The 19,005-nt window shown below is 48.8% G+C and overlaps 1 protein-coding gene and 1 non-coding gene across 4 annotated transcripts in view; both read right to left on the bottom strand.

Moving 5' to 3' along the window:
- The window catches only part of HM13 (histocompatibility minor 13), a 56,163-nt gene extending 44,734 nt beyond the window's left edge, over positions 1-11,429 (bottom strand). For 2 of the 3 annotated variants that reach the window (XR_746584.3, XM_003940996.4), the window contains exon 1: positions 11,118-11,429. Coding sequence is in view for 2 of the 3 variants with exons in the window: in XM_003940996.4 (XP_003941045.1) it covers positions 11,118-11,300 (183 nt within the window). In the remaining variant the exon portion in view is untranslated. The remainder of the gene's footprint in view (positions 1-11,117) is intronic. The other variant, XM_003940995.4, reaches the window with a different exon arrangement.
- On the bottom strand, positions 4,740-4,880 carry LOC120368036 (U4 spliceosomal RNA). Its single transcript, XR_005582258.2, has one exon. It is a non-coding gene; the product is annotated as a U4 spliceosomal RNA (small nuclear RNA).
- Positions 11,430-19,005: the final 7,576 nt, after the last annotated feature.

Raw genomic sequence — 19,005 nt, 5'->3', positions numbered from 1 at the left:
CCAAGGAGCTGGGATTACAGGCACACACCACTGTGCCTGGCTAAAGGAAATACATACGTAGCACTGGCCTAGAGTACAAACGTGTTCAGACTTTTGGGGAGGGCAGTTTGGCAGGATGCATTAAATTGAAATTTCCACATGCTCAAATATACAAAAAGAAGAGCCACAGAACAAGAATTACAAATAGCTCCGTTTTTTTTTTTTTTTTTTTTTTTGAGACGGAGTTTCGCTCTTGTTACCCAGGCTGGAGTGCAATGGCGCGATCTCGGCTCACCGCAACCTCCGCCTCCTGGGTTCAGGCAATTCTCCTGCCTCAGCCTCTCCTGAGTAGCTGGGATTACAGGCACGAGCCACCATGCCCAGCTAGTTTTTTGTATTTTTAGTAGAGACGGGGTTTCACCATGTTGACCAGGATGGTCTCGATCTCTCGACCTCGTGATCCACCCGCCTCGGCCTCCCAAAGTGCTGGGATTACAGGCTTGAGCCACCGTGCCCGGCCGTTTTTTTTTTTTTTTTGAGATGGAGTATTGGTCTGTCATCCAGGCTGGAGTACAGTGGCGCAATCTTGGCTCACTGCAACCTCTGACTCCCAGGTTCAAGCGATTCTCCTACCTCAGCCTCTTGAGTAGCTGGGACTATAGGCCCGTGCAACCATGCCCAGCTAATTTTTTTATTTTTAGTAGAGATAGGGTTTCACCATGTTGGCTAGGATGGTCTTGATCTCTTGACCTTGTAATCTGCCTGCCTCAGCCTCCCAAAGTGCTGTGATTACAGGCGTCAGCCATCACGTCTGGCCCAAATGGCTCTTAATAATTAAAAAAAGTGTTTATTTTCACTCTTACTAAGAGCTCAAACTGAAGCACACTGAGACTCTGTTTTTCATCTATCGGAAAGGTAAGAATCCACACGTTGGGTAACATACTGAGTTGGCGGGGTTATGGGGAAAGAGGCAGTCTCCCACACTGCCTATGGCAGTCAATTGGTCTTCCTGTAGAAAGCAACTAGGCGGGCCGGGCGCGGTGGCTCAAGCCTGTAATCCCAGCACTTTGGGAGGCCAAGGCGGGTGGATCACAAGGTCAAGAGATCGAGACCATCTTGGTCAACAAGGTGAAACCCTGTCTCTACTAAAAATATAAAAAATTAGCTGGGCATGGTGGCTCGTGCCTGTAATCCCAGCTATTCAGGAGGCTGAGACAGGAGAATTGCCTGAACCCAGGAGGCAGAGGTTGCGGTGAGCCAAGATTGTGCCATTGCACTCCAGCCTGGGTAACAGGAGCGAAACTCCGTCTCAAAAAAAAAAAAAAAAAAAAAGCAACTAGGCAATATATAAAAAATCACAAATGCACATGCCCTTTGACCAAGCAATTCCATGTGTGGGAATTCTTCCTACAGATACAGTTCATACATAAGTAAAATGCTACACATAAAATGTATCCAAGGTATTCCTTGCTGTGTTAATGCCTTGCTGAGTGACTGGGTTTACTTCTCTGTCAAACAGGAGGACTGTCTCTAGCCTCACTTATTTTAAGAAAGTGCCAACAGACTTTTTTTTTTTTTTAAAGAAAAATAAAAAGAAAAAAAGAAAAAACAGACAGGGTCTCTATCTGTTGCCCAACCTGGAGTGCAGTAGCAAGATCATAATTCACTGCAGCCTTGAACTGCTGGCACCAACTGATCCTCCTGCCTTGGCCTCCCAAAATGCTGGGATTATACCACTGGAGGCAGCTCCTTGTGAGTCACTTGAGTGGCTTTGCCAAGAGGTGGGGGTGGGGTGGGTGAGCAATACCCACATGAGAGGTCCGGTTTCCTTCCTTCCTTATTCTCTCCCAACCCTTGGCTTCTGCTTTTGCCAGCAGTGTGCTGTGGGACTTGGGCAAGTTCCTTATCCCCTCTGAGCACCTCCAAAAATTCAGTATATTTCCTGGGTAGCAGTAGTACGTGTACAAAAATGAGTTCCTGATCTTGAAGCATTCACAGGAGATAGGCTAATACCTTGACATGTAAACAGAACATTACAGGGAACATGTATTCTATTTTATGGAATGCAAAGCAAAACCGGCTGTGCTTGGTGGCTCACGCCTGTAATCCCAGCACTTTGGGATACTGGGGCGGGCAGATCACCTGAAGTCAGGAGTTGGAGACCAGCCAGACCAACATGGTGAAACCCTGTCTCTACAAAAATACAAAAATTAGCTGGATGGTGGTGGTGTGCACCTGGGTCGCAGCTACTGAGACAGTTGAGGCAGGAGAATCGCTTGAACCTGGGAGGCGGAGGTTGCAGTGAGCTGAGACCGAGCACTGCACTCGAGCTCCAAAAAAACAAAACCCCAAACAGGGTATTATAATGCAGTGTGACATGTGACGCAACAGATGCGTATATCAGTGTGACCGACAGTATGAACACCAGCAGTTACAAAGGCATTCTGAGGTCAGGAAGCCCATTTGGACTCCCAGCTCTACTTCTTCCTAGCTGTGGGACCTCAGGAAAGTGATTTTTTTTTTCTCCGAGCTTTGATTTCCTCAGCTGTAAAATGAGTTGTGAGGATTCTGATTTCTGCTTTAGAAGTACTCAGCATTGTGCCTTGAGTCATCATTTAAACTACATACAACATTTGTACTATTATTATGCACAAGGGGATCAAGAGAAGGCTAACAAGACACTATTTCTGCAGAGAAGTAAAGGGGTCAGAGGTGGTGAGAGCAGGTACCGCTACCACTTAAGCAAGGCCTTGATGGTCAAGCACAGGGTCTGATGGGCTGGTATGCAGCAGGAGCCAGATAAATGCTGACTAGGTTGAGGAGTCTTTTTTTTTTTTTTTTTTTTGAGTGGAGTTTCACTCTTTTTGCCCAGGCTGGAGGGAAATGGAGTGATCTCGGCTCTCGGCTCACTGCAACCTCCACCTCCCGGGTTCAAGTGATTCTCCTGCCTTAGACTCCGGAGTAGCTGGGATTACAGGCATGCGCCACCGAGCCCGGCTAATTTTGTATTTTTAGCAGAGATGGGGGTTTCACCATGTTGGCCAGGCTGGTCTTGAACTCCTGACCTCAGGTGATCCAACCACCTAGGCCTCCCAAAGCGCTGGGATTATAGCCATGAGCCACCATGTCCAGCTTGAGGAGTGTGCTTTGTGTACAAGGAAAGGAAGTGCTTATCAGGCAGAAAGATACACACATTCAGAGGCTCAGGGCCGTAAAAGGATACACGGGATTTTGTGGCTTCACCTACAAACCAGTATTATGGCTCATTTCCATGTATTCCTTTCAATTCAGCCCAGCACTCTGGGTGGGAAGAAGCCTAATCTTATTCAGTGACAAACCAAGGTTGGACAGATCCTCTCCACCACACAGAGAAATATGGTCTCCTTTGTGAGTGACTTATAAATATCCCATGCTGCAATGTTGAGTCCGAACAGGAGACCGACTGTAATCCCAGCACTCTGGGAGGTCAAGGTGGGCAGACTGCTTAAGCCCAGCAGTTTGAGACCAGCATGGGCAACATGGAGAAACTCTACCTCTATTAAGAAAAAAAATCCACAAAAATTAACTGGGTATGGTGCAATGAGCTGTGATCGTGCCACTGTACTCCAGCCTGGGCAACAAAGTGAGACTTTTTCTCTCAAAAAAAAAAAAAAAAAAAAAAAAAAAAGAAGAAGAATGGGAGACCTAAAATCTGACAATAATAGTAATAACGATAACATGATAACATTACTGCACTGTTCTAGGTACTTTACATGTTTACATCCCCATAAAAACCCCACAAAGCAGGTACTTTTTTTTTTTCTTTGAGATGGAGCTTCACTCTTGTTGCCCAAGCCGGAGTGCTGTGGTGCGATCTTGGCTCACTGTAATCTTCACCTTCCAGGTTGAAGCCATTCTCCTGCCTCAGCCTCCTCAGTAGCTGGGATTACATATGCACGCCACCATGCCCGGCTAATTTTTTTGTATTTTTAGGAGAAACGGGTTTTCACCATGTTAGCCAGGCTGGTCTTGAACTCCTGACCTCAGGTGATCTGCCCACCCTGGTCCCCCAAAGTGCTGGGATTACAGGTGCGAGCCACCGTGCCCAGCCAAAGCAGGTACTTTTTTTTTTTTGAGACGGAGTTTCGCTCTTGTTACCCAGGCTGGAGTGCAATGGCGCGATCTCGGCTCACCGCAACCTCCGCCTCCTGGGTTCAGGCAATTCTCCTGCCTCAGCCTCCTGAGTAGCTAGGATTACAGGCACGCGCCACCATGCCCAGCTAATTTTTTGTATTTTTAGTAGAGACGGGGTTTCACCATGTTGACCAGGTTGGTCTCGATCTCTCGACCTCGTGATCCACCTGCCTCGGCCTCCCAAAGTGCTGGGATTACAGGCTTGAGCCACCGCGCCCAGCCTAAAACAGGTACTTTTAATAGCTCTTTTACAAATGAGGAAGTGGAGGCCTAGAGAGGTGAAGTAACTTGCTTAGTAGTGTCACAAAGCTGGTGAGTGGCAGAGCCAGGATTCAAACTGACGCAGTCCAGTTCCAGACCCCAAACTCTTGGCAGCTGTTTCCTAGAAGACCTCTATCTTTCCTATCTGGAAATTTCTGTAGGAAAGTTATAACAGGAAGATACTTGGGAAGCCTGCAACTTTTCTGAGGAACAGAATCCTGAAGGTAACTGGACAGCTAATCTTTGTCGCTACAAAAATATTTAAAAAGTTTTTAGGATTCTTTAACAATCCAATTGGCTTTTTTTTTTTTTTTTTTTAAATTCAGTCTCTGTAGAGACTGCCACAAATTGCCAATGCTGACTATATTTCAAGTTGTCATGGCGGGGTATTGGGAAAAGTTTTCAATTAGCAGTAATCGCGCCTCAGATAAATCTCCCTGGCTACAATACTGCCACTGCGCAAAGCTACCAATTGGCATTTTTTAACCAGATGCACGTATATAAATGCAATAGCTCCTGCAACACAAGACACAATTAGCAAGTGGGGGAAAAAACCTGACCCAAACAGCAGAAGTAAATGTGGCTTCCAATGACATTCTGGATGTTGTTAGCGGAGCGGAAACAAAAGCAGTAAGGGAGGACAAATGCCTGCTGGAAGCCATTGGCACGGCTGCTTGTAGGCCATGTCCTGGAAATGATCTGGAATTCATGGGCCATTCTGTTACTGTTGCCCCAGCTGGACACCCCAGGGTCTCTACTCCTTACCACCCCATTCAGTCACTCAGCTCTCCATGGTTACCTTTCCTGACCCAACCTCCCACCCCAATCCTTTGGCCCTCACTGCTGTCTTCACAACCCCTGCACCAACCTTACACTTCTCCCTCTGGCCTATCACCCATGCTGCCACGAGCTCTTTCTAAAGCCTACACCTGATTGTATCACATACCTGCTTAAAAACCTCTGGAGAGGCTGGGTGCAGTGGCTTACGCCTATAATCCCAGCACTTTGGGAGGTTGAGGTGGATAGATCACTTGAGGTCAGGAGTTTGAGACCAGCCTGGCCAACATGGTGAAACCGCGTCTCTACTAGAAATACCAAAATTAGCTGGGCGTGGCAGCATGTGCCTGTAGTTCCAGCTACTCAGGAGGCTGAGGCATGAGAATTGTTTGTACCCGGAAGGCGGAGGTTGCAGTGAGCCAGTATCACACCACTGCACTCCGGCCCAGAAGAAGAGAGTGAGACACTGTCTCAAACAAACAAAAACTAAAAGCAAACAATAACAACAACAACAACAACAACAAAAACACCTCTGGAGAACAGACTACTCCACAGCAATTAAACAAGAATTAAGGTTATTGCTGGTGGGAAGTAAACTGATATAACCTCTATAGTGAATCACATGGTAAAATCTATCTCAATCAAAAGTGTGGACTGGGAGCAGTGGTTCAGGCCTGTAACCCCAGCACTTTGGAAGGCTGAGGTGGGCAGATGACCTGAGGTCAAGAGTTTGAGATCAGCCCGGACAACATGGCAAATCCCCATCTGCACTAAAAATACAAAAATTTGCTGGGTGTGGTGGTGTGTGCCTGTAATCCCAGCTACGCAAGAGGCTGAGGAAGGTAAATTGCTTGAATCTGGGAGGCAGGTTGCAGTGAGCTGAGATGGTGCGATTACACTCCAGCCTGGGTGACAGAGGGAGACTCTATCTTAAAAAAAAAAAACAACAAACCTACAAATACACAGACAAGTGTGAAATAAAAATGTATAAAGATACTAATTTCAGCATGGTTTGTAATAGCAAAAGGCTGAAATAACCTGAATGACCAGTGGAGGACTCTAAATTGGTGGTTCTAAATTTGAGCATGCATCGGAATCACCAGATGGGCTTGTTAAAACATACATTGCTGGGGCCACCTTGTAATGCCAGCACTTTGGAAGACAGGTGGGTGGATCATCTGAGGTGAGGAGTTCAGGACCAGCTTGGCCAACATGGTGAAACCCTATCTCTACAAAAATGCAAAAATTAGCCAGGCATGATGGCAGGTGCCTGCAATCCCAGCTACTCGGGAGGCAAAGGTGGAAGAATCCCTTAAACCCGGGAGGTGGAGGGTGCAGTAAGCTGACATTGTGCCATTGCACTCCAGCCTAGGCAACAGAGTGAGACTTGGTCTCAAAAACCAAAACAAAAACCAGGGAAAGCTTATGCCTATTTATTTATTTAGAGACGGACTTTTGCTCTTGTTACCCAGGCTGGAGTGCAATGGCGCGATCTCGGCTCACTGCAACCTCCGCCTCCTGGGTTCAGGCAATTCTCCTGCCTCAGCCTCCTTGGTAGCTGGGATTACAGGCACGTGCCACCATGCCCAGCTAATTTTTTTGTATTTTTAGTAGAGACGGGGTTTCACCATGTTGACCAGGATGGTCTCGATCTCTTGACCTCATGATCCACCCGCCTCGGCCTCCCAAAGTGTTGGGATTACAGGCGTGAGCCACCGCGCCCGGCGCTTATGCCTATTTATTTGTAAAGACACAGAATCTCTCTGGATGAGAAATTCTTTTCTCTAAGAAACACACAAATAGGGGCTGCCTCTGAGGAGGAAACTGGGGCACCCTGAGGTGTCAGGGAGACAATCATTGTGCACCCCTTTGTACCTTTTGAATTCTGTACCATGGGCATGACATTACTTATCCTCCCCACCATAAAAGATGAGGTAGAGCTACATATAGACATATATTTATGTCTGTATTTTTTGAGACAGGGTCTCACTCTGTTGCCCAGTGGTGCAATCAGGGCTCACTGAAGCCTTGAACTCCTGGGCTCAAGTTATCTTCCCACCTCAACCTCCAGAGCTGCTAGGACTACAGGTGCATGCCACCACATCTGGTTATAACAAAAACATATTATTATTACTGTTTTTGAGATGGAGTTTCACTCTGTTGCCCAGGCTAGAGTGCAGTGGTGCGATCTCGGCTCACTGCAACCTCTGCCTCTTGGGTTCAAGTGATTCTCGTGCCTCAGCCTCCCGAGTAGCTGGGATTACACTCATGCCCCACCATGCAAAGCTAATTTTTGTATTTTTGGTAGAGACAGGGTCTCACCATGTTGGCCAGGATGGTTTTAAACTCCTGACCTCAAGTGATCTGCCCACCTTGATCTCCCAAAGTGCTGGGATTACAGATATGAGCCACTGTACCTGGCCAACAAATTGTTAAAGAAAAAAATTATCAAGTTGAGAAACAATATGTACAATATAATCCACTTTTTATAAAATAAATAGACGTATGTCTATATACACAGACACATACACAATGTTTGTATATACACAGAGAAAATTCTTAAAAGTTACGGTTACACACCCAAGAGCTAATTGGGATAGTTCCAAGGAATAGTGCCCAGGAGGCTTTTCCTTTATACTTCTGTACTGTTTGAATTTTTTTTTTACAAGTGTATAGTATTTTTCTAACAATAGTGATTAACCGCTGCACTGCTTTCAGGATTCTCTTCCTCAGAAAGGCCACAGGTCCTGAACATCATGCCATTATATCCAAGCCCCTCTCCTGGGCTCACACCACACTCCTCACTGCCTCTCACATCTTGTGGTTCTGCCTGTTGGACTCCCCACCATCCACGCAAAGACAACCGCTGCCCCCTCCAGGAGGCCTATGAGAACTCTATCGTCTTGGCTAGTCACATGTCTATTTCTCCTTGGTGACTGAACTCAGTGAGGGCAGGGCTTGGCCTTCGTTGTCCTGGAACTCCTGGTACCCAGCCCAGAGCTCGGCCCAGAGGGGGCACCCAGTCCTGCTGGCTTTGGGCCCTTTAAACCAATCCAATGTGTAGCTACTGCCTGGGCCAGATTCGCTTCTGTCTGGGAGGTAGGCCTCTGCCGGGATGGGTGCTGCTCTGAGTAGCTGCTCCTCCCAATGCTACTTCTTTACAACATACTCCTGGAGACTCCACCTTCTCTCACAGTTTCCCAATTTTCCCTGCCTGTTATGGACACCTTGACCCCTGGGGAGAATTCTGTCCTCACATTCCCTCTCTTCCACTGGCTTTGGGGTCCAACACTGGTGGGAAATCAAAACTGGGTTTCTACACTAACTCTTCTCTCTCCACATGATCAGGGAAACGACTCAGGGTAGAAAGGGAGTCATATGGCCTGTCCTTCCCCTAGGTCAATGCTGCTTGTCTTTAGAGGTACCTGTATCAGGAAGAGAGCCCTGGAAAAGAACTAGGCATATCTGGTTCTGCCCCTAAGTGGCAGAGTGATCTTCAGAAGTCATTTCTTTCACTCTCAGTTTCTTTTTCTGCACAATGAGGATAATGAAACTGGCTCTGCCTGCCACCTCAGTTGCTGTGAGCATCAAAGGGCGTAAAGGTTTTTGCAAGTTTTACAGCATCTGCGTCATTGGTGGTGGTAGGCTCTTAATGGTCAGATCCTGTTTGTAATTTCATACAGTCCTCCAAACCCTGCTGCCCTGCAGGAGATGCTTGGGAGAGGTATTCAGAGGCTAAGGCTTTTTCTTACCTTCTGTTTCAGCCACACCAGACCTGCCACTATTTCCTGAACTGCCCTATAGCCTCCTGCCTCCGTATCTCTCTCTGCTTACCTGGTTCCTTCTGCTTAGAATGCCTTCTCCTGGTTGAAATTCTACCTGTATATCAAGGCTCAGGCCTATCCCTAGCACAAGCCTTCCTGCACTGTCCCAGATGTGCTCAGTCCTTCTCCCACAACCCTGCAGCACTGCTTGTATTATAATCCCAGATCTAGTTATTTTGCTTTCACCCAACTCCTGACCTACTCATCTTTTTTTTTTGAGACGGAGTTTCGCTCGTTACCCAGGCTGGAGTGCAACGGCGCGATCTCGGCTCACCGCAACCTCCGCCTCCTGGGTTCAGGCAATTCTCCTGCCTCAGCCTCCTGAGTAGCTGGGATTACAGGCACGCGCCACCATGCCCAGCTAATTTTTTGTATTTTTAGTAGAGACGGGGTTTCACCATGTTGACCAGGATGGTCTCGATCTCTTGACCTCGTGATCCACCTGCCTCGGCCTCCCAAAGTGCTGGGATTACAGGCTTGAGCCACCGCGCCCAGCCCAGATCTACTCATCTTTACAGGAATCCTCCCTTAACCTTGACAGTGGTGGAAGTTCAGGAAATACTGTTGTCTGGAAGGTGTTTTCTGCAGAGATTAGTGATCCGCATACGAAAGGTGCCAGGGAGAATTAGTCAGTTTGGAGAGCAGCTCAGATCAAGCTGCCTAGCCTTACAGCAGCTGTCCTTTGCCTCCTCTGTCCTGGTTTATCTTAGAACTTCTCTCTGCACTAAGTGTCTACCTGACAGGCATAGTAGAGAAGGTTAAGATCACCTGAACTCTGCTTAGAAAAAGCCAAATCAAAAGGAACATGGAGTCATGTTTGAGTCTCTCAGCCTAAGCCCTGCCTGACTACTACTTTCCTTTGCATCTGATCGCATACAGAGCCAGTAGTGAGCTCCCTGCTCTTAGGGAAGGAAGGTGGCAGGCCTCAGCCACTGCTCAAGTTGCGTTGTATTTTGAGAACCTCAGCTTGAGCAGTTTCAAAAGTGGCAGCTGCTCTGTTGGCCTGCCCTCTTTGGGCAAGACAGCTTCCACTGAGGTTTTTCTTCAGGTCTGGGTCGGGGAGGAGCATGGGGAGCTGCAGATTAAGAGAAGCCATTGGTACAACGGGCTGGAGAGGGCTTCATATAGGGAAGAAGTGGGCCGGCAAAGAGGGAAGAGGAAGCAGAAGGTGAAATGTGCTGGAGACCTCCTAGGTATCCAATGGGACAGATGCTGAGGAAGGCCAGGGATGGAGTTTAGCCCAGTCTCACAAGAGGGGCCAACAGTGGCCCAGTAGGCAGGCCCAGTTTGGTCGGGGGAGTTGTCCTGGGGGTAGGGGAGAAAGTCCACTTTGAGATAGGGTCAAAGGCTGGCTGGGAAAAGGGTTACAGGTTAGGAACAAGGTCTGGGTTTCGACTAGGCCATGTCCAAGGTTGGATGGTAGTGAGAGAGAGGAGACCAGCAAAGTAAGACGTCCATACCTGGTTGGAAAGTAGAGGCACCAAGATGCCAGGTTCTGAGGAGCTAGCCGACTGGGGTGGTTCCAGAAAGTGATGTGAGAAACCAGGGGCTGAGAGACCACTGTTTTTGAGGCAGGGGCAAGGGCCAAGGGTGGGGGCTCTAGGTGAGCACATAAGGTGCCATATATTTCAGTGAGACAGGAGTCAGAGTCTAGGAATGGGTCTGGATGGTGGAAAGGGCCCTGGGGTGGGCTGAGGCAGGGTTTCTAACCGGGGATGACATGAGATTGCACCATTCAGGAAGTTCTCGGGACCACTATCCATCAGGTATAGATGGGGCTGGTCTACTTGGGCCCAACGGGCTCAGAACAGTCAGTGGCCGACTCAAAGTTGGGGACGGGCTGACAGCGTTCCCAGCCGCGGCATGATGCACAGGGAGGTAATTGTCAGGGTCCGGGTCGGGAGCAAAAGCAAGTTCCTATTGGAGAAGGTGTCATACCCTGGTCGGGGGTCGGTGCGCAGGAAACGCCAGCCCCATAATGTGTGCCCGGGATGGAGGGAACGGTGGTGATCAGGGCTCAGTGTCCGTCCTGCCTAGGAAGGGTCCATGTCTGCCGTGTTCGGTATGGGGGTGCAAAGTGCCCGGTTTTCCCGGTGACCCTACCTTGCCGCGGGCGCAGCGTACCGAGCGCAGGGCGCCGAAGAAGATGGGCAGCAGCGCCATGAGGAGAAGGCTTCCGTAGGCCAGCGCGATGCCCTCGGGCGTGGAAGGAGGCCGCGTCGTGCCGTTGGTGGGGCCGCCTGCCTCGGCGCTGCCGTTATGCGGATCGCTGACGGCCGAGTCCATGGCTAGGGTGCGTTCGGGATCCGACTTCAGCTCCGGTTGCTGCAGCGGAGACGCAGACGGAGACAACGGCTGTGCGGGGAAAGCCACGTTCCCCTAAGGTAACAGGAAGTGACGTACTCCTTCCCAAGCCCGCGCCGCGCACGCGCGCACACACGCTTCCACGTACGCGCGCGCGCGCGCACGTCTCCCCGCCCGCTCGCCCTCTAGCGGTGGCCGAGGGCTGGCGGCGGGTTGCTAAGGAACTTGCTGGGCGTCCGGACAGGGGCTCTGGACCTCTGCAGTGGGCATGCGACCCAAATGCCCATTCCCAGTCCCAGCCGGTCTCCTCAGTCCCAGGCTGTCCACTCTCCGCAGATCCTCATATTCCGAATAACTAGGAATGTGTTTATTCATACATGCATTTATCGGGTATCCAATTGTTTATTCACTGCTTAAATATTTATTGAGTGTCCCTCAGTACGCCAAGAACTGTCCTAGGCTTTGGGGACACTCAGGTGAACAATACAGGCAAAAGTTCGTCCTTGCATTCATGAAGCTTGCATTTTAGTGCAGTGTGTGTCTGTGTGGACGTTGGGAAGACACCGTGCCCGATATTGGCCCAAGTGTTTTCACTTTTATTAATTAATTTTAATAATTTTTATTTATTTATTTTTGAGATGGAGTCTTGCTCTGTCACCCTGGCTGGAGTGCAGTGGCTCGATCTCAGCTCCCTGCAACCTCCACCTCCTGGGTTCAAGTAATCCTCTGCCTCAGCCTTCCAAGTATCTGGGATTACAGGCGCACGCCACTATTCTTGGCTAATTTTTTTTTCGTATTTTTACTAGAGACCGGGTTTCACCATCTTGGCTAGGCTGATCTTGAACTTCTGACCTCGTGATCCACCCACCTTGGCCTCCCAAGGTGCTGGGATTACAGGTGTGAGCCACCGCACCCGGAGTATTTTATTTTATGTTTTGAGAGGGAGTTTCACTCATGTTTCCCAGGCTGGACTGCAATGGTTCAATCCTGGCTCACTGCAATCTCCACCTCCTGGGTTCAAGTGATTCTTCTGCCTCAGCCTCCCAAGAAGCTGGGATTATAGGCATGCACCACCATGCCCAGCTAATTCTTTGTATTTTTGGTAGAGATGGGGTTTCATGTTGTTGGCCAGGCTGGTCTCAAACTTCTGACCTCAGGTTATTCACCTGCCTCGGCCTCCCAGAGTGCTGGGATTACAGGCGTGAGCCACAGTGCCCACCCAGCCTGAGTCTTTTAACAGTAGAGAAGTGGAAGAGAGTGAGACCCTGAGGAGTGAGGGAGGAGACTGGCTGACTGCAGGACACTGCCAATGCCTTACTGGTGGCATTAGCTAGACTTGGGGGCAGCCAAGTTATTCTGGGAGAAGTTACTTAAAAGTGTTACAACAGTTGTTTGAGCTGTATAAACCTGCATTGATAGGAGCACTGCCAGAAGCAGTAGCTCCTGCCGGAGCCTGGCCACCATCACTCTGCCCACGCCTGCTCCAACTTTGCCAGGTGCATCTTGCTTGATGCTGATGCTGGGTGTGTAAAGAACTGCTGGCTCAGGACAGGTGCAGGCAAGGTTGATGCTGCATGACTTCTGAGGCAAGGTCAGAAGAAGCCAAACACTAAGGTAAAACATTGTAGACGAAATCAGAGAGAAAGGAAATAAGGAAGAAGCCAAACAACTTCCATCTTGTTCATTGGAACACTTGAGGAGGGAGCTCTGAGCCACTTTTGACAAGTCTGACTGTCCTGAGACTGCCATATTGTAAGGAAGCCCAAGTCACATGGAGGATCTATGTGTAGATGCTTATGTCAGCAATGCCATCCGAACCCAGTCTTTTAGTTATCTCATCCCAGGTGCCAGACAGGTGAGTGAAGAGCCCTCCAGATCATCATAGTCCCCAGCTGCTTGAGTCATACTAAGCCATCAAGTCTTCCCAGCTGGAGCCCATGAGAGCACAGAGCAGAGTCAAGCCATGCCCACAAAGTCCTGTCAAAACTCCTGATCCCCAGAATCAATGACTATGACAGAATAGTTCCTTTGGGAGCTCCTGTTTATGCAGCAATAGATAACTAGAACAATGTATTAGTTATGATTAGGTTTGGCTGATTGCATGCAACAGAAAACCCCCAAATAACAGTGACTTAAAACAGATGAATTTAAAGAGGCTGCGCACGGTGGCTCATGGCTATAATCACAACACTTTAAGAGGTCAAAGAGGGAGGATCACCTGAGGTCAGGAGTTCAAGAGCAGCCTGGCCAAAATGATGAAACCCCATCTCTACCAAAATACAAAAATTAGCTGGGCATGGTGGTGTTCACCTATAGTCCCAGCTATTCGGGAGGCTGAGGCACGGGAGTTGCTTGAAGCCAGGAGGAGGAGGCTGAAGTGAGCCAAGATCGTGGCACTGCACTTTAGCCTGGGTGACAGAGAGAGACTCTATCTCAAACAAACAAACAAACAAACAAAAAATTAAAACAGATGAACTTAACGGAAGGGCTAAAGAGTTTTCATCCCCTTCCCTTGACAATCACTCCAGGAGTTCTATATAATGCTTCTACTTACATTTAATTGGCCAGATCATAATTACCTGATCATGTTTAACCACAAGGGAGGTTATGCACACTCTACTAGTGGGACAGCATTAAGCTAGTTATTGGAAATCTTGCAATTGCCTAAAAATGGAGTATTCTTTTTTTAAAAAAATGTGCCAAGCTGCAGAATGCAGGAGTATTCTTAGAATGAAAGAGGAGGAGAATGGGAGTTAGAAGCCAGCAGCAGTCTCTGCCATCGAAGGGCTCCCAGCGGACTGGGCATTTGAACCAAGTCTTTTTTTTTTTTTTTTTTGAGACGGAGTTTTGCTCTTGTTACCCAGGCTGGAGTGCAATGGCGCGATCTCGGCTCACCGCAACCTCCGCCTCCTGGGTTCAAGCAATTCTCCTGCCTCAGCTTTTGTATTTTTAGTAGAGATGGAGTTTCACCATGATGACCAGGATGGTCTCGATCTCTCGACCTCGTGATCCACCCGCCTCGGCCTCCCAAAGTGCTGGGATTACAGGCTTGAGCCACCGCGCCCGGCCTGAACCAAGTCTTAAAGGATAAAGGAGATTTTTATTTTCTATGTTTTATTTTTTAAATAGCTAATATATGGCTGGGTGTGGTGGCTCATGCCTGTAATCCCAGCACTTTGGGAGGCTGCGGCGGGCAGATCATGAGGTCAGGAGTTTGAGACCATCCTGGCCAAGATGGCAAAACCCCATCTCTAGTAAAAATTAGCTGGGTGTGGTGGCTCATGCCTGCAATCCCAGCTACTCAGGAGTCTAAGGCACGAGAATCGGTTGAACCTGGGAGGCAGAGGTTGCAGTGAGCTGAGATTGCACCATTGCACTCCAGCCTGGGCAACAGAGTAAGACTCTGTATCCAGAAAAAAAAAAAAAAAAAAAAAAAAAGCAAAGGAATGAAAGAATGGTTACTCATAGGCACAATGGTGGCATGGGCTGCTCGACTGAGTATACTTATAGTTATCTCTGGATTGTATGTTAAACAAGGGGTGGATTACCCATGAGTGTTCTAGGAAAGAGGTGGGCAATTCCTGGAGCTGAGGGGTCCTCCTCTTTTTAGACATAAGGGTAACTTCTGGACGTTGCCATGGCATTTATAAACTATGATGGCATATAAATGGTGAGAGTGTCTTTTAACATGCTAATGTATTATAATTAGCATATAATAAGCAGCGAGGACAACCAGCGGTCAGTTTTGTCTCTATCTTGGTTTTGGTGGGTTTTGGCTGGCTTCTTTACTGCAACCTGTTTTATCAGCAAGGTCTTCGTGACCTGAGTCTTGTGCTGATCTCCTATCTCATGCTGTGACTAAGAATGCCTAACGGCCTGGGAATGCAGCCCAGTAGATCTCAGCCTCACTTTACTCAGACCCTATTCAAGAAGGAGTTAGTTGCTCTGGTTCAAGCACCTCTGACAGGTATATGTCAGAAGGCCACATAGCAAATCTGACAAGGTCATTTACACATTAAAAAATGCAGGTCAAGCACATTGGAATGGTTGCCTGTAGAGGGATGAGAATGAGAGTGGCAACTGGGATTAAAACATACAAGCAAAAAATAGGTACAGAAGTAAAATTATACAAGGGCCTTGTGGAAAATAGTGATGATGGGCCACGAGGAAGGAATGAGTGTGATGAACTCATCACTCTGCTCCTAACTTTCGAAATAGAAAACAAAAGGGAAAATATTGAAGACTTTAACAGAAAATTGTCATTTCAGAGTTCCCTTTGTGCTTTGCTCTGTTGGGAATGGAGGCTGGATTTGCCAAGGGAATGGGAAGTGCCAGAGAGAGAACCTTTGAGACAATCAGGGTTCTTCGGTTTGCAAGGGCTGGAAGCACAATTTGAAGCACTTTAGGCAAAGGCTGGAATGCACTGGCCTCTTGAACTCCAAGGAAGAGGTGAATAACCAAACCAAACCCCTGTGAGGACAGGCGGGGATGGAATTGGGCCTCACTAACCCCCAGAAGCCAGGATGTCCATGCTGCCAGGGTCCTCTCTCTGCATCTCCTCTCTGCTTTTATCTGCTTAGTCTTCATTCTCTTTCACGGAAAACCAGGCTCGCTACAAACAGCAGCCCTCAGGAACTGAGTTAACATGTTAAGATTTGCTGCAGGAACCTAGAAACTCCCAGATCTGTGAGTTCCTTGGCTCAAGTTAGTCAGGAAGGTCTCGAAGGGTGTCCAGCTCTACTCTCAAAATCCTCTGGGGTGGGTGGTGAGGCTTCTGTTCAACAGGCTGACTCTGAGGTAAGTGAGGATTTCCAGAATCTCAGCCCAAGCCATAGATGTTGAATGTCAGGCTGGGTGTGGTGGCTCATGCCTGTAATCCCAGCCCTCTGGGAGGCCAACGGGGATGGATCACCTGAGGTCAGGAGTTTGAGACCAGCCTGGCTAACCTGGTGAAACACCATCTCTACTAAAAATACAAAAAATGAGCTGGGTGTGGTGGTGGGCACCTGTAATCCCAGCTACTCGGGAGGCTGAGGCAGGAGAATCACTTGAATCCGGGAGGTGAAGGTTGCAGTGAGCTGAGATCATGCCATTGCACTCCAGCCTGGGCAACAAGAGGGAAACTCTGTCTCAAAATAAAAAATTAGAAAAAAAAAAAGGAAAGAAAAAGATGTCGAATGTCATGCAATGAACGTCAGGGTCATAGAACGATGCTAGCCTCACAGTGTTTCTGGATGAAAATGCTATTGTCCTGATCCTGGTATTTTTCCTAGGGAGGGGACTGTACATATGTGTACAGTACAGGAAGACACCGTGGCAACCTGCTTGAGGGAAATGTGAGCCCTAAGCACCCTGGCTGGCAGGGCTGAAATGGCAAATCTGCCTTGCATTAGAAGTGAACAGGAGTTTGTGGGAGGGAGAGAAGCAGCAGATAGAAATATAAGGGCATGAGGCTTGGGTGCAGTGGCTCGTACCTGTAATCTCAGCACTCTGGGAAGCTGAGGAGAGAGGACCATTTGAGACCAGACCGTCTCTACCAAAAATCCAAAAGCCAAAAACCCCCAAAATCAAAAACTAACCCAGTGTGGTGGCACACGTCTGTAGTCCCAGCCACTCAGGAGGCTGAGGTGGGAGGATCATTGAGCTCAGGAGGTTGAAGCTGCAGTGAGCTATGATTGTACCATTGCACTCCCAGTCTGGGTGACAGAGCGACACCCTGTCTCAAAATAAATAAATAAATGAAAAAAAAAAAAAAAAAGAAATGGAGGGCAGGATGTGGAAGGAGCAGAGCCAGAAAGACGGATGGCATGAGGCTGGGACACTGGTAGAGATGGGGGAAACAGTCCCAGCAGGAGGGTGGCCAGGCGCCTTGTTTGTGGGGCTCAGCTGTGAGCACCTTTGCTGTCTTGCATCTTCAGGACAGTTTTCTACATGGACAGGCTGCCCTGGTGGGTGGGGCTGTGTGTTTATCAGGGATTTCCCCATCTGATTCAAACACGGAGGAGAAAGGATCTCGGAATCAGAGGACACCATGAGGACTCTGGCTGCCGAGTGGGAAATAGATTGGCCAGGACAAGAGTAAAAGTGAATAAATAGACTAAAGAAGTGATGTTGGTGGCTTCGGCTGGGGGTGGGGGCCAGTGGAGACAAGGAGAGGTGGACAGGGTTAGGATAGATCTGGGGTATGTTGTCCAATTTGGGATTGTGTTTAGGAAATCAGATGAAAAGGACTTCCTGATAGGATGTGAGGGAGGAGGATGTGTGAAACTGTGTCCTGGGTTTCTGAGCTGACTGCTGCATGACGGACGTGCAATTACCTGAGATGGGAAGATGGGTGGGGCCGAGGCACCTGTTCCTGTCTCCACCTGGAGTTGCTTCTTTTCTTCTTCTTCTTGTGTTTTAAGACAGTGTCTCGCTCTGTCACCCAGGCTGGAGTGCAGTGGAGTGATCTCGGCTCACTACAACCTCCGCCTCCTGGGATCAAGTAATTCTCCTGCCTCAGCCTCTCAAGTAGCTGGCATTATAGGCATGCGCCACCACACCCAGCTAATTGTGTGTGTGTGTTTTTAGGGAGACGGGGTTTCATCATGTTGGCCAGGCTGGTCTCAAACTCCTGACCTCAGGTGATCCACCCGCCTCAGCCTCCCAAAGTGCTGGGATTATAGGCATGAGCCACCGCACTGGACTGGAGTTGTTTCTTATGGGAGGTTGTAGCTCCCCAAAAAAGTGCCCTCTTTTGCCAGCAGAGGGCAGCCTAAGCCAGTTAACAGACAGCTGCATTCTGGAGGGGCCAGGACACTGGGATGGATGGCCACCACCTGGTTTACCGGGAGGCAGCAGGCCTGCCCTGAGGCTCAAATGCAGTCTTTGACTTTGAGGCCAATTCCAGCCACATAAATCTGGGCCTGTTCATGTCTAAGGCTGCTGGCCAACCCAAGCAAGCCCATCTCTCCTGGACTCTTCAGCAGCTTCCTAATTTGTCTCCTAGAGTCCCCTTTGCTTGAAACCCTTCAATGACCCCCCCGTGGCCCTGCCCTCAAGATAACTTCATGCTCCTCACCATGGCCTAGTTGTCCCACTCATTCATTGCACATCTCCTCTTTCCATCCAAGCTATTTTCTGCCTCAGTCCCTTTGTATGGGTGTCCCCTGCCTGGTCTCTCTCCCTGCTTTTTTTTTTTTTTCCTGTTAAATTAAGGTAGCTCCTTCTCATGGGTTGTAGCTTCAACCTCACCTTCCACCCAGGCTGGAATGCAGTGGCACAATCTTGCTCACTGCAACCTCCACCTCCCAGGTTCAAGCGATTCTCCTGCCTCAGCTTCCCGAGTAGCTGAGACTACAGGTGCCAGCCATCGCACCCAGCTAATTTTTAAATTTTATTTATTTATTTATTTATTTTTATTTTTTGAGACGGAGTTTCGCTCTTGTTACCTAGGCTGGAGTGCAGTGGCGCAATCTCGGCTCACCGCAACCTCCGCCTCCTGGGTTCAGGCAATTCTCCTGCCTCAGCCTCCTGAGTAGCTGGGATTACAGGCACGTGCCACCATGCCCAGCTGATTTTTTGTATTTTTAGTAGAGACGGGGTTTCACCATGTTGACCAGGATGGTCTCGATCTCTCGACCTCGTGATCCACCCGCCTCGGCCTCCCAAAGTGCTGGGATTACAGGCGTGAGCCACCGCGCCCGGC

Source organism: Saimiri boliviensis, chromosome 9, assembly GCF_048565385.1.
Source record: "Saimiri boliviensis isolate mSaiBol1 chromosome 9, mSaiBol1.pri, whole genome shotgun sequence".
In the NCBI taxonomy this organism is placed as follows: domain Eukaryota; kingdom Metazoa; phylum Chordata; class Mammalia; order Primates; family Cebidae; genus Saimiri; species Saimiri boliviensis.
Note: the sequence above shows the minus strand (reverse complement) of the source record. Positions and strands in the feature narration are given on the sequence as shown.